Genomic DNA, 15,679 nt, shown 5'->3' with positions numbered 1-15,679 from the left:
TCCTCTGTTCTTTTTCTCCCCTGAACTGTCCTTTGAGATACCCCCATTCTCCTTTCTCATGCAAGGATCCCAGGCTGTGAATTGGATCTGCTTTGATTGATTTGTCACGAGACTTTTCACTCAGGCTGGTTTTCACATTCAGTGAAACTCTCACTTCCCTTTGGAGATCTTCTCCCTCCTCTCCCTCCACGGGGAGCATATGTAAGCAGTTATGTTCACTGCAGATTCATGGCCAGATGAAAGCCTGCAGAACTGGGAACTCAAATAAGCAGTAATTGGTAATCAAACGTTTACCCAGCTCTCATTTCAAGAGAGTCAAGTTGTCGGTAAAAGTATGTCAGGACTGGCTGAGTTAGACTAGGTGGTGCTGTGGGGTGAACTGGGCAGCAGGATGAGGTCTGGTCCAGCTATGTCTTGTATATTTCTGCCTTTGGGGCTGCACCCCACAGTCCCTTTGTACACCACACATACGCACTCATGTATGCATAGACTGAGGAACACCTCCATAAATGCTGCAAAGTCTCTGCTCAAGATGATTTAATATTAAATCTAGCCTTGTTACTAGTAACAGGGTTTTTTCTTTTCCTTTCTAAGTGATTTTTTTTTTTCTGGGCAGAGTTCTTTATGGAAAGCTTTTCTGACACCTTCAGTGCTCATATCTTGCATTTTGCACTTCAGTATTCACTGTAGTTAACACCAAACCTTTGTAGTACTGAGGTAAGCTAGGGTCTGATGCAGAATATGTACAGTTTCAGATTAATCACAGTTTTGATTTGTAGCTCTGACAATAGACAAGAGAACATATGCTCATATGCTTCTGTTAGCTCAGCTCTGGGGAGAAAATAGTATAACAGAGCACACTGGTGATTCACCCTTCCTCTCAGCTTATCTCCCATAGCCTCCAATGGCTGTGCTGGGCAACAGGGAGATCTCGTGAGTGCCATGTGTGACAGGAGTCTGGGCATGTATAATCACTGTAGGTCTGGAGCAAAATTCCTCTTCTTATTCCCTAATGCCCTTGGAGTTCCACCTGGCTACACTGGGTTATTTCCTCACCAGTGATGGGGAGTTGCTAGAGGTAGCTACAAGCTGCCCCAGGTTCACTCTCCCCAGCAGGCACAATGGAATGAAGAGGAGCCCTCTGGAAGGAAACAAAAGTTGTGGAAGTTAGTTTTGCAGAGCTGCTGCTATTTATAAAACTTGGCTGGCTATAAATGAATGGGAAGGAGGTAGGGTCTGTGAATTCAACCCCTGTTGGAGAGCAGCTTCATTCGCCACTGCCATGGTTGAATAGTGCCACACATGCCCCTTATCTGTCCATGTAACACAACAGATGCTTTCTATAGAATAACAAGTGAGCATAGCAGGGTAATTTCCTGGGCACTTACACAGTCTGTTTATTTCCTGATTCCCCATCACAACCACTACTGGAAATAGTTCCGGTAGGCACATCTCTCTGAGCTGAACAGTTTAAGCTGGCCCCTTGCTGTGACAGGGGGAGCATCTGTATCTGGGAAGAAAGAGAGGTTTTTTTCCCTACCTGCATCTATGGGACCACTTACATCCCTTTCCACCTCACATGTGCCTCAAAGTCACACTTTGTCACTGGCTTTCTCTCATGTTCTTTTCAAGTACCCATGAATTTACCTTCCTCCAACTGTAGCTGTGAGAGGAGCCAGGAGGGTGTCTTGTTTTTTCATCGCCTTCACTGAGGAAGCATGGAGGCTGTTGGTGTGGTAGTAGAGCCCGCAGCACGCACTTAGTAACTGAGCAAGTCCTACATAGATCAACTCAGAGCAATTTCTGGAAACAATCTCATACCAGGTGCAGTGATAGAAAGTCCTATTAATTTGTATTTAAACCTATGGATAGTATTAAGGAACCTGTTAATTTACTGCACCCTTCCAAGCATCCCATCTGGGTGGCACATTGCCCCACCACTGTTTCTCTTTATTTAAGTAATCCCAAGCCTCTAAAGTACTGTGCACAGCAAGGAGTTTCACAGTAGCAACCTGGGAGGAACAGCAGTGTGCTTCAGGGTGCAGAAGGAAATGTGAATAAATGAGCAGAAAACAGGGGTAGTCATCAGGTCCTGTATGAATTCGGTTTCTATTTCCCCTTTGCCCAGTGCATACCTTCCCCCTTCTCCTGCACCTTGTAAAGAGAAAAGGGAAAGGGATTTAGCATAATGAAAACAGTGCAGACAAAACCTCTGCAGAGCTCCTGTGAAGCATAATGAGAACCCATCTGCTCCTAGGCCTGCTGGGCTGTAGCTGGGGAGAACATTTACACAGATGAAGCTTGGAGAGAAATTCTAGGAAAGCAAAATTGAGATGTAAGGGTGGTGAGGCACTGGAATGGGCTGCTCAAGGAAGCTGTGAATGCTCCATCGCTGGCAGTGTTCAAGGCCAGGTTGGACAGAGCCTTGAGTGGCATGGTTTAGTGTGAGGTGTCCCTGCCCATGGCAGGGGGGCTGGAACTTGAGGATCTTAAGGTCCTTTCCAGCCCTAACTATTCTATGATTTTATGATTCTATGATTCTATGTATGGCTAAGGGGACACAAAATCCTCCTCTTCATCTTATGGACCCATGGGTTCACTAGCTATCAAAAGCTTTGCCTTCCTGTCCATTCTGGAAACCAGTCATACCCACTTCTTAACTTAAAGACTTCTCTGTCCAGGCCACTTTTACCAACTGCAACGGTTAACACGTCTTTGGAAAAAATCTGCAGCCAGAACATGTTTATCTTCTCCTCACACTTTCAAAAACGATTGTGTGGAGGAAGGAAGCCTCCCCCTGTTTTGCTCCCTCCAGCTGGAAAATCACCTCTAATCTTACTGCCTTTTTTCCTGCTGTGCATCCTGCCAATTTAAACTGGATTTTGTTATAAACTGTAAATAACATGGCCAAGCATTTGATTACTTATTTTTTCTAGTTTGGTTCTAATTCTGCCCATTAATCTGGGTTTGGCTTGTATTTTCCATCCCATGGTTAGCTCACCCCTCTCTCATTTCATCCACAGTTCCTTCTTGCTGTGCTACACTTAGCCTGCTATCTGCCCTATTGTTCTTGCTGTTTTCACATGTGGTTGCTGAAGAGTCTCACTTCCCTTTGCAGTGGAAACATCTTTCTTACCCTACTGGGTACATGGAGGGGCCTGTGTTGATTTCCACATGTACAGCAATGTTGAAGAATTGATGCTGTCTCCCTCCTTGACATGTGCAGAGCCCCCGCCCGGAGTTTTGTCCACGTGTCTCTTAAGCTCTGTGTCACTGTGGAAGCATACAGATACTGCACAGTTGGCAAAATAGTCCTTGTTTTCTTTCTGGTGACTTCCTTCTTCAAGCTCCTGGTGTGAGTGTGGGCTGCTTGAAGGTACTCTGAGTGCCAAGGTATGTAAGGACAACCGCTTAGGTTGTTGTGTAGCACCTGGAGGCTCTCTGACACCATTTTCATATGCACACTGACAGAATTCCCTCTTTTTCCCCACGCTTTGCAGTACTCCTGGAGGAAAAGTGGCTGAGAACTGAGAAGACTACTTTGGAGTCTGCTGTGCCCCTCTTATACTAATGTATACATAGGGCAAATGCAGTGACAGTATGTCAGTGAAGCCATTGTGAGGGCTAAAATTGTTTGCAAAGTGACAGCCCATGGACCTACATTTCCAGTGACGGGAAAATGCCCTTTCTCTTACATTAAGGTCATGACTAACAAGCCTGCATCTGCTTGCCTGAGCTTTCCTGGGGCAGACTGCTTGTGTAGGTGGTGTCCTCTCCTGTTGCATGGCCTGCAGGATGAATCCTCATTTCACTCCTAGCGGAGACACACACAGCTGTGGAATTTACTATCATCAGCAATATGAAGTAGGTGGCAGTCACCTGTATTTGAATTTGCTGTGTGCTGTGATGTATTTAGGGTATGGATTGCATTGCATGAACGTGAAAATCAGAATCTTATCAGTTCTGTGTTTTATACAGCACCAGGTACATCTTACATGCACTTAAGCACACCTCTGCCTAGCCTTTTTTTGTGGTCTAGTTAACATTCACCTATAGAATTGCCCTCATTTTTCCTCTAACTTTATTGTTGTCCTAGCAGCACCTGTAGCCCCTTTTATCACTTAGATGTGTACTGGTAAGCAGAGCGCTTGCTGTTTCTAGCGTGTATGAACCATGCTCCATCTGAAGGTGACTGTGCTGCCTCCGGGATGCAGACCTTTCCTTCACAGGGCTGTACACAATGTTCCCAGTTTTGAAAGGCAGCTGCTTTCCAGCACCTGAGGAACATGAACCTCTGGTGCCATCCCAGGTAATGGAAGTTTCACACAACTGATGTAGGTCTTCCTGATCTCAGAGACTTATATGTCACTTTAAGATGGTCCCTTCCCCACCCCCAGCGTGGGCTGGATGTGTTCCTGCCCTAAAGAATATGTTTGCATTTTTTTCAGGGATGATGGCAGAAATTTGCCTTTTCTCTTGATGTTTTTCTATCAACTCTTTTAAATTTTGGCTAAAGAAAAATGTGGCAAGATACCAGAACTGGAATGTGGGATGCCATAGCCAACTGTATGCCGATACCATGTCTGTTGGGATCAAAGCATGCAGCACTTGGCTGAACTTTTTGCCTGTTCAGCTCTCTGTGTTTCAGTTTCCATGTTTCAGCTGAGGGCCAAGTGAAGTATCTCTGCGTACACTCACTTCACACTGAGCACCATGGGATGAGACCATTCATGTACATCCTGCAACTGGGAGCATGTCCCCATGGGCCACTGATGGGGCAGGCACATTGGAAATGTGTTTGTGGCACTTTCTGATCTTATTACCGGCAGTTTCAGAAAAGGACCTTTGAGCCAAGGAGCCTGAGCTCTTAGGGGTGATCAGACTGCTGGAGGAGGTCTAAACAGGCCATATGGGCTCCTGAAATGGGCTCCAAAGCTGTTGGACCTGCCCTGTCCTCCCCTGCCAGCACCATGTTCTCCTACAAAATCAAAAATAGGATACAGGAAGCACCAACACAAGGTGGGAGAATCAAGACCTCAATCCAATATACTAGTAATATTCATCACTGTACATCGCTGTACTGTTAATTACAAACATTAACTAATACATCCTCACAACACCCCTGAGAGGTAGGGAGGTAGTATTATCCCCGGTGTACAGACAGAGAAACTGAGGCACAGAGAGGCTAAGTGACTTGCCCAAGATGACACAGCAAGGCATTGGCAGATCCACAATAAGACTGGAGATGCCCCTTGTTCCCCACCCCATGCTAACCCCCCTAGGCAGTGGTGTCTGGACACAGGGAACTCAAGAGGTCCCTTCAAAAAGCAATGCCAGGACTTGTTGCCCATTAATAATTTTTATTTGCCTTTAATGAATTATTTCACAGTTTTTCCCTCAAACTGTACACCACGCTCTCACAGTTCATTCACTGTTCTGTGGTAGCCCACAGCCTTCTCCTGTGGCACTGGGACAGCTCTGCAGGGGTTTCATAGGGTGCTCTGTGCTTTCATTAAGAGGATGTTCAGAAACAGTTTTCACTGGCATTAGACTGGGAGCATGTGAGCTCTCACTGGAGGCAGATAACACACACTGGAGAAGCAGGCACAGGGAACTGATGGTAAAAAGGCATTTGCCATCCCCTATGAAATGACCGGTGACTCTCTTGGTTTCGCAGCTCTTCCAAGCTCCAGTGATCACTCAGAGCAGGAACCGTTTGTCTCCAACTTGCCTGGTCAGGAAGTCGTTGTTCTGGGGGTTGCTTCCCTAATAGGTAATAGGCAGTCAGCTCAGGACCAGAAAGGTCCCCAGCATGGCCTACTCCAGGTGTGTACACTGTCTTGGAACAAGGCTGGCTGTAGCCGTTGTGCTCTCCTGCCATGGGGAAGGGGTATTACCATGGTTGGCAAGCAGCCGTATCCAGTGTCTAAGTCTCTTTTATTTTCCAAACTGGGATTCAATGAAGATCAAGGGCAAGTGGATGGATAAGGAGATGAGGATGAGGCAGAGCAAACAGGAAAATCCACCAAATGAGCTTCTGGGAAGGAAATGTTCCACCTTGGGCACTTCAGCTGATGCGGCTTCATTTTCACAAGGCTTCCTTCTCTCTCTGGGAACATCTGCTGAGCTTCATCTCTGTCAGCTGAATATATCGTATGACATTGGTATCTGCAGGGAAAGAGCACACACATACATGTACAGTGGTTACAACTCCCTGTGGAAGACAGACACACAGCACCTTCATTCTTGGTGCATCACCTGGGGAGCAACATGGCTCCAGCACTGCCTGCAGAACAGCTTGGTTGGAAGGGGCTCTGAGCCAAACCCTGCAGCTTTGGTTTTGGAGAACCTGGTCTGATTTGTGCTTTCCATCCCTGTTGCTCACAATTTTGCCTCAGCTAGTTTTTACCTTCTCTCTGATCACTTTTGGTCAGCACAGTTGAACTCACACACTCGAAATTATCCAAGTCATCTTTGCCTGTTCTTGTGGAACAGTACCTCTGTTAGCTTCCCTTCCCTCAGTGCCTGCATGCAAGCATTTTGTGTAGTTATGCTCTGCCTTTTCACCCTCCTATTCCTTTTACAGCCTATTTCACTCTTCTCACATTTTTCTATGATGAGTTGAATTTGAAAGAGCATCCTTCACAGTCTCTTTGTACCCTTGCTTTCCTTAAATTTCATATTTGGAAGTCCTTCCACCATGACACTCTTATCTGCATTTTTGCCCTATGCTATATGCTGCAAACTGCCTTGTCTGTTCTACCTAATGAAGTCCCTAGGAGCAGAGAAGTTCCTTTAGAGAGCTGTGCAAGTGGTAAGCTGAGCCCTCTTTTTCCTTCCAGTGTTTCAGCTCCTCAACACACAGAACATGTGAGTTTTGTTTTACCTCCTGGCCTCAGCAATGGGGGAACCTGTTCACCCTGTGGCACAGGGTGATCTAAACAGGTATTTGTCTCCAGGCAGACCCCTTGAGTCTGCAGTTGTGGTCAATCCTTTCTCAAATTGTGTTGGTTTACTACCATGAGAGTGACTTCTCATACACACAGCACCCACATAATGATAAATCCATGTGGCATCAGAAGCAAGCAAGCAAAAAAGTAGCTAGTTTCACTTTATGTATTGATTTTAAAATGGATATTTCCTCACAGCTTTACTCAGACAGCCAGGACCAGCTTAGGCCATTATTAGATCTTCAGAGACCAATCTGAAGTACACTGCAGACCACAGTCAGAGGGCAAGCTTGTCTCCTCATCTAAACCACACCAGCTAGGGAAATAAGAGGTGCTTGAGCTTCCAAAGAGATGGACAAATTACTGGTAACATGTCCAGCACTGGCAAGTGTGGCTACTGCACCCGCCAAAGAAACTGTGGGTGCAAAGTTTCCTTTAAACATGAGCTTCCTTTAAACGTGAGTTGTGCCTTCAGCCAGAGATGAACCTGTGGGAGATGAATGGGTTTCGCCTCACACAGAGCTCTCCATAAACGTGCCACGGGGTAGCAGTGGGCTGTGGCAATGCTGCTGTGACCTCCCTACTGAGTCTTCTGCAAGTTAACTGCCTCATCCTGGTCAGTCCCAAGGGTGTGACTCCGTGATTAAGTTACTTGCCCCATGAGGGGCATTCTTACTGAGCCAAGAAGTTCTACTGTTGCTTGTGCAAGGCAAGCTGCAGCAGTGTCCTGGGCTGTTCATGCAGTAACATTTCATACAAGCCCAGCAAATTCTAAAGCAGCTTTTTAAAGAACAGAATTGGTTTTAGTTGTGCATCCTCCCCAAGTGAAGACATTTGGCTGAAGGGGTAGCCCTGAATGTTAGGCCTAAAATAAAATCAGTGCACGTGGCAGGCAAGTGACTGACTTCCAGTAGGGTAAAGGCAGTACAGGCAGCGGAGGTCTTGCTGTGCTGCCTGTGCCTCCATGCAGCCTCTCTGCTCCATGCCCTTCCAGGCTTTGATGGCTCTGGGAACACATCCCTGCTGCTGAGGTTCACGTGCTGAACGTCTGCCTGGTACAGGTGATAAGTGATAACTGCACAAGCATCACAGGAAATCACTCCTGCCTGGACCTGCAGGGACTCAACGCCTGGCTGGGGTGGAGGTGGGTTCAATGCATAACTGGGGAATGAAATGTTGCCAACTCCCTTTGGCTTGCAGGTAAGGGAGCTAGCTGCTGATGGCACAGCTTCACTCACTTGGGAGATTTCCACACACCTGGGAAGCCAGGGGCAAAGTAAGGTGTAGCCTGATAGAGTGTGGGAGATACTCCCATTGCAAGCTAATTATAAATCTCACAGGCAGGGTTTGGCTTGTTTTGCTTTCTTTTTGAGGGCCAGTATTTCACCAATGAGAGTAGTACTCTGTTAACAGAAGTGGAGCCCTGTCTTTGTCTTTTCCATCAAATAGTATTGCATCATACTTGCTCTGCCTGCAGAAGTATTTCAAAGCTACATGTAAGTGTTAATGAAGACTCATCTCTCGGTGAGGAAGGAGTGATCCCCTTCTGCTAATGTAAAATAACAGGTAAGGACAACTCAGATGAGGGGTCAGATGCATACAAAGAGATGGTGGCAAAGCTGCAATGGGAACATGTCACCTGGCTCTTAAGACTGTGCCTGTGTTCTTGTGCAGACTGGCCTCTTGCCATTTTAAAGGTCATTTCTGCTTCTTCCTGTGGCCTCAGAGTCCAGTTGCTTATCTGTGCTGCACACACTGTGGCCTGGATTTTGTTCCCAGGACTTCTGAGTCGCAGGGGTTCAGGAAGGCAGCTCCTGAGGTCGGCTCTGAGCCTGCTCTATGCAGCATGGGAAACCTGGCTTGTATGTGCAGTCCATGTGATGTCTGAACACCAGCTTTCAGCACCGGGCCAGCAGAGACTTAACTGGGTGCTCAATACTACCAGGTCTCAGTCCTGGTCTCAGTCTCAGTCTCAACCTCAGTCAGTACCTACTGACCAACAAAATGCAGCCCCACCAGTGGAAAAGAGCTGAATGGCACTTCAAGGTAAGGAGTACGTTTGGCTGCCCATGCTGCACCAGCCTCTGAACACAGAGTTCATGGAGGGCTGCGTGTACACTTTGCACAGCTTAACAGCGTTTTCCCTCTCCCTTAGATTAAGGAGGGTTATACAATTATCTTGTGTTATTCCCATTAGTTTTTGTGATTTTTGTTTGGCGGTAGCATAAGAAATCAGCTCAAACCCAACCTTCACCCTTGACAGACAGTAAACAGCCATAAGGGATTTGCTGTGGCAACAGCCATTTAGAACAGTAAAGCTCTTTGCTAGCTAATTCCTCTTTACCAGTTAAAATCTCCCCTACCAAAGAGAATAACTGCCAGTGATTTGTGCCAAAAGCATTCCTTACTAGAAAAAACAAAAAGAACACGTAGAACATGACTGTAATAAGAACCAAGTGCTTTCACCAGTGAGCCTAATGAAACCTCAGATACAGGAAAACAATTGCATTTTGCAGATGGAGACTGAAACTGGAGATGCTGGCTTATTCCAGATACAAAATAACTCTTGATAGCGTTGCCTGATTCCTACTGCTGTGTTTTAACAGGCGCATCCTTTCTTACCATATGTATTCACTTCTTTCCCCCTAATACCCTTCAATTTTTCCATAATAATAAATAAAACAGTGGAACAATGGCCTTTACTGGTCTAACAATAAGAATTAAGAGTCTCTGATGCAGAGCTGAAGGCCAGAACTGTTTTCTGTATACATTAAGGGCCTTTGGGGATACTTTCTGGTGTGTTTTTGTAGAAAGCTGTGGTATTTGAGGCTGTTGCTGTTGAATAAATTAGTATTTATTTCAAGAAGCAATGTGGAATACTAAATAAACAGTATCACATGGTGTGTGGGGTGGGGGAGCACAGAAATACATATTTTAAAAATGGAAGCAAAGTAGCTCAGCTAAAAGGACTTTTTCACATCTGAGCCTAGCCAGAACCTCAAGGTTAGGACAACTTCTATCTTCCACTGACTATTTTTCTTCTGCATAGGCTTCTCCATTTCCTGGTTATGGCAAGGGCTGAAAGCAGAAGGGCGCACTGTAAACTAAAATAGGTTAAACTGAGCTTTTGAGCACATTTGCTGAGGGAGTGTGGGGTGTACAGCTGTGCTGTCAGACTGCCTGGAGCCCATGGCCAAGCGCAGCAGATGGCACCAAGCACTCTTGTGGAAGAGGAAGGAGATCCCAGCACACACCTAGGCGCATCCTCCCTGGTGCTGCTCCAGGGCACAGGCACCACAGGAGCCCTGCAAGGCCAATGCCTGTAGCATGGTCAAGCACACTCAGCTCTGACAGCCTTCCCTGTCTGCTCTAGCTCAATGAACATAAACTGCACTGTGCTCTGCCAAGACCTAAGCTCTCTCCTGTTTCACACCCAGGTCTCACTTTTCTCTCTTGGGTTCAGGTGGAAAAGCTGCACTCTGGGGCTTCCGTTTTCCTTCCTTATGATCCTTTAATTTTTATTTGAGTATTACAAAATTCCTTTCTTCCAACAGAATGATTTAAACCATAGTGTGGTTTTATCCCCCTGTTAGCATAAAGCTAAGTTGTTTGAATGTATAATTTCTTTGCTGTCCCAAAATGAATTGCTGGGTTTTGACACACAGATGACAGATACTTGAACAGGCAAGCGGCTGATTTCACAGCAAAAGTTAAAGTGTCCTGACAGATGCTTTGTGAGTAAATGCCTGTCTCTGATCAAATACTAGCCCTTTATTGACATGGTGGAAGGGATGGCTATTGAGGATTAAAAATATTCTCCTAGCTTTGCTAAGGAGAAAAGCATTTTCTTGGAGTTAGAAAATGTAATGGTCAGGATATACTCTTCCCCATCCAGCTTTCTTCTTCAAAAATAAACAGCGGAGGGAAAGAGAGGCAGGATCCTCTCCACACAGGCGGCATTCCAGCAATACTGTCATCTTCCAGGTTGTGCTGCAGCCTCAGCAATGGTTATAATCTTTGGGCACTGAAACCTTGCTGCACTACATGAGAGTGCCTGAAGGGGCGTAGAGCTAAGGATACAGTGAGTCATGCTCATCCCTGTGGAAATCAATGCAATTGAGTCAGGAACACACTATGGCTGGTGAAAAGAAATGCAAAAGCACTGAAAGCAAAGCCACATCCCTACTCCCCCGATACCTGTTGGCTGGCGGGATCTCGCCTCTTTCAGGTAGTAGAGGGCCTTGTTGAAGTCACCCAGGTGGTAAAATGCCACTCCTGATCGATAGAGTGCCTTGAAGTTCTCTCCTTCTTTCTGAAGCACTTTGAGGCAGTACTCCTTGACTCGCTCATAGTTCACCAGCTCGGCCTGGAGGAGGCAGGCTGCAGGGGATGGGGATGATGGGCAGACAGACAGACAGACAGACAAACGGGAGAACATTAGTGCTGTATTTCTTCCTGCTCCTGCAATTTGCACGGGGGAAGAGAGCAGCTTAGGTGAGGGAAATGACTCAGACTCGTGATTCAGAAAGGGTGCAGTCATAGGGATTGTTTGCCAAATCCAATTGTTCGCCATTTAAATACCAATGCTTCTATTTTTGGCACTGCAAAGTGAAGGGATTGTGTTTGTTCTGGGGTGGGGGACGATGTAAACTTCCCTCCATAGATCAGGAATACTGTATGGTCTCATAGCAGTGACTGGCTACAGTTGTAGTAAAATCAGTTCTTGGACTGAGGGCTGGAGCTCAGGAAAGCACAAAAAGGCATTCAAACTGTTATCTGACAAGGGAAATGGGGGCTAAACTGGATTGAATTTTGTATTTGGCTTAATCCAAGGCTGTTAGATTTAGATTTACAAATAATATATAAATGCCTTTTATCCAGGGGGACCTTGTATGGAGTTTTGCTATAGGAAATGACAAGGGGCTCTGCTCTGCTGGAATGTGCTGGTAGCAAACCAGAGACACCTGGAGCTGTAGGAACAAATGTGTTACACTGTGCGCTTTCTGTAAAGCATTGCAACACAAGTTCATCCCGAGAGATTAGCTCTGCTGACTTTCTAAAGGAAAAGGTAAGCACCGTGAAGAAGCTGAGGGCTCTGCGTGCTGCAAGATAATTGTTGCATAAATGTCAAGGAGCTGAATAAAATTCACATAGTGAGTTTCCCACAACTAGGAGCAAAATAAAGAGGAAAAGGGGAGATCCTTGAGGCAAGCTTTACAGCCCTGTTCATGGCTTTGTGTAGTACTTACCCATGGGCTACACTTCATTAGGTGTACTGAGAATTAAGAATGGTTTTGGAAATACTGACAAGAACAGGACACGGTGCGGTCACATCTCTGGGGAAATGTACTGTCTGTGCACCCACCTGACGCTGCAATCCAAGGCAACTTTGGGAATGACACAACCTGGGGAAGGCAGGCAGGATGCCACTGCAAGGATCAGTTCAGAGGCTGGCAGTGACAAGTGCCAGCACATAGAGAGAAATTTCCCATGGCAGGTGGTGTTACTCAGCATGTCTCTGGCAAGGAGGAGACTCACTGCTCCTGGAAATCCAAGTTGTCACAGTTCAGGTCTTACCAGTGAAGACAGACTTCATTTTTTGCATGGTTAACTGCAGCCTTCGGCTGAGAGGATAGGATGCTGGGTCAGAGATATGACCATTCTTGATCCCCTTCCCCTGCACCCTAAAGTAAGCTCTGTACCCTCTCTGTACCTCACTTCACGTTTCATGAGCAGGAGGTTGGCCAGGTGATATTTTGAAATTCCTTCCAATCTAAATTAGTCTGAGCATATGGATCAGTTAACATGGTCAGAATGCATTCCTAATCCAAGTACACATTTAAAGCTTAAATAGCTAACTGGGAACAATCATAAACAGGCTTTTATCAGTAGATAAATGATGGTACAGATGTATTGAGCAAGGACTGCAAAACTATCCCCACTGCAGGTATGTTTGGCTGAGTGACACGGTAATTACCAACAACAGCTTTGTCCCACTTGCTTTAATGATGGACTCTCAATATTTTTAACAGCTCCTGCCATTAAAGTGCATAGGTATTTCAAAGGCATCTGATTGCTTGCTTATTTGATTGCCAGTTAAAACACACAGGTGTTTCTAATCTTAGCAGCATTTCCTTATCCAGAATTTGTCCCTTCCTATTTGTCAAACATTGATTTTTCTCACTCTGTTTCTAATGGAGCTTGAAATGACTGTGCCTTGTTTTCCTTTATTTTTCAAAGCTATTAAAAAGATGGCTGTGTAAATTTGCTGCTGGCTCCACAGCCCTGGAAACGGGATTGCTTTGTTTATCTGCTGACCAGTAGCATGTACAGCAGTGGCAGTAGCTTTCTGCATGCTGCCAATCTGATTCAGCCTTTCACGTTCTGTGAAATTGCTTTTCAGAGAAACTGAGGGGGGTGGATTTCAGTCTCTCTGTTCATTTATCACTTGGTGTTTCCAGTCACAGTCATAGAAAGGATTCTGTGAAAAATGATAGGCAGCCTGTTCATGTGTATTAACTCACTAATTCCATACTGGACTTGCTTCATGGATTGGTTTAAAAGAAAAGTTTCCCACACCCGGTTAACTTGTAAATCCAAATGGGCTCCCAGATACCCAGCTGGGTTCTCTACATGACTCACAGTAAAGATTCTGCAGGGCATCTCCAGTAGCCATGCACACTGCAGAGACAAGTCAGTACCACATGGCTAGAAGGAGAGATGTGTGTTTATCTGAACAAAGCGAGCAGATGGATGTGCATGAAACAGTTCTGCTGGAAGAGTTGGCCATTTGGAGAGCCAGCGCTGGAAGAGGCTGCTGGAAAATGAACTTGGAGGGAGTATCTCTCTTATAAATATTTAGATGTGCATGCTTTCAGTCCTTGGTGGACTGAAATGATCTTAATGGACTGTGATTCAATGCAAATATTGAGGCTGTTAATAACACAGCTTTCAGAAACGGAAGAGACATGGAACCCTTGTACTTCCTACTTAAGTCAGGGGAGAGTTGTTTTGAAAACATGTTGTTTTCCTAAACAGACATGTGCTTCTCTCTCTGGGAGTGTTTGTTTATTGTCTCAGCACTTCATCACCCTCCTCAGCTCATAATATCATTTTGAGGAACAAAAGAGTGAATCCTTCTGAGGAACAGAGCTCACTCAAAGAGACTGAATCCAGGAGGTTCCTCACACTTTCTTGAAACTGAACGGGCTTGATCCCATATAGCACCATTTCTAGAAGCTCTCTGATGATTAGAAGGGTGTCCTTTACTTGTAGATGTAAACCTATAGTTACCTGTTCTCTGCAGGTATCATTGTGATACAGCATCTGGTGGCTATATCTCTGCACCTCAAAATGTAGGGTTGTCCTGCTTCTCTGCAGAGTGAGATGGTTCTCATCATACTTGGTCATCATTCTCAATCTGGCAACTGATTTATCGTGGCAGCTTAAGTGATAAGTAACTCCTAATTTTTAAAACTATGTATGTCACATGGTGATGAAGAGTCCCTATCTGATATAAATAAGCCATCGGAAACTACTGGGTGAAATGTGCAATGGGGAGGGTGAACAGGTTAACGCTATTAGCTCCAATGGAGGCACCCTGTCCCTCATGTTTCCCAACTGACCGCTGATGTTTAAGCAAGGAAATAGGAAGTTTGGCTGGTTTTCTTCATAAAAGGAGGGTTAAGCCTGATTTCTAATTTGTGGACTCAATCTATGCCAGTCAGTTCCATGAGATGCAGCAATTTGAGTAGTGCAGTACAGATCTGGTACCAGTAGATAACTGTACTGTTACAGCTAATTTGTGTGGCCCTGCTCAGCACAAAGTTAAGTAAAACAAAGATTAGAGCATCTGTAGAGTCAAAATATGTCATACCTTTAAACTTTATTGGTAGCTATAGTTAGTAGTAGCTGGGAAGATGTAACTAAATCCTGGCATTTCAGGGATCTGGATTCTGTCTTATTGCACCTAGAATTCTTTTTCAAATCCAGAGTATCTTTCAGGTAGATATCTAGGTTTGACAAGCATCAAGGAGAAAAGACCCATGACAGCCCTCTTCTTCCAAAGCCTACTCGCTTGTTTAAGAAATGTCACTACATTTCTATACTGATCTTTTTTGTCTGTTCAGCTGCAATTATTAGCCACTGGTGTATTACTAGCTGCACCTTTGCTACCCTGAACGGCTTGTGTTTCCTTGTTGCACTGGTACTCTGAGACTCAGATCAAGTCACTCTTTCACCCTTTCTCTCATAGCCTGAATCCTAGAATCCTAGAATCATAGAACAGTTAGGGTTGAAAAGGACCTTAAGATCATCAGGTTCCAACCCCCCTGCTATGGGCAGGGATACCTCGCACTAAGCCATATTACCCAAGGCCTCGTCCAACCTGGTCTTGAGCACTGCCAGGGATGGAGCATTCACAGTCTCCCTGGGCAACCCATTCCAGTGCCTCACCACCCTAACAGGAAATAATTTCCTCTTTATACCCAATTTAAACTTCCCCTGTTTAAGTTTTAACCCGTTGCCCCTTGTCCTATCACTACAGTCCCTAATGAAGAGTCCCTCCCCAGCATCCCTATAGGCCCCCTAAAGTGGGCCTATAGGGAAGTGCCTGCAGTCTCTCACTGAAAACCTCATATTTTTCAGCTTTTCTCACTTTTATAGCTGTTCTCTGAGCCCTCAAAATGAAGTTCAGGTGGAAGTGCTGTCAGTTAGCATCTTACCAGAGA

The 15,679-nt window shown here is 45.4% G+C and overlaps 1 protein-coding gene and 1 long non-coding RNA gene across 2 annotated transcripts in view; both read right to left on the bottom strand.

Annotated features, from left to right (window-relative positions):
- Nucleotides 1-5,340: 5,340 nt before the first annotated feature.
- The window catches only part of TTC9 (tetratricopeptide repeat domain 9), a 29,145-nt gene continuing 18,806 nt past the window's right edge, over nucleotides 5,341-15,679 (bottom strand). The window contains exons 2-3 of the mRNA XM_061347138.1: nucleotides 11,148-11,330; nucleotides 5,341-6,168 (exon numbers count right to left, since the gene is read on the bottom strand). Of these exons, the coding sequence (XP_061203122.1) occupies nucleotides 6,089-6,168; nucleotides 11,148-11,330 (263 nt within the window). The 3' untranslated portion in view covers nucleotides 5,341-6,088. The remainder of the gene's footprint in view (nucleotides 6,169-11,147; nucleotides 11,331-15,679) is intronic.
- Nucleotides 13,096-15,212, bottom strand: LOC133208898 (uncharacterized). Its single transcript, XR_009724530.1, has 2 exons — nucleotides 15,117-15,212; nucleotides 13,096-14,919 (listed from the first exon to the last, which is right to left on the bottom strand). It is a non-coding gene; the product is annotated as an uncharacterized LOC133208898 (long non-coding RNA).

The sequence above is a fragment of the Neopsephotus bourkii genome, unplaced genomic scaffold (genome assembly GCF_033783945.1).
Source record: "Neopsephotus bourkii isolate Nb327-2 ecotype Australia unplaced genomic scaffold, CSIRO-AGI_Nbou_v1 NB_301, whole genome shotgun sequence".
Classification (NCBI taxonomy): domain Eukaryota; kingdom Metazoa; phylum Chordata; class Aves; order Psittaciformes; family Psittacidae; genus Neopsephotus; species Neopsephotus bourkii.
This window is presented reverse-complemented; position numbering and strand designations above follow the sequence as displayed.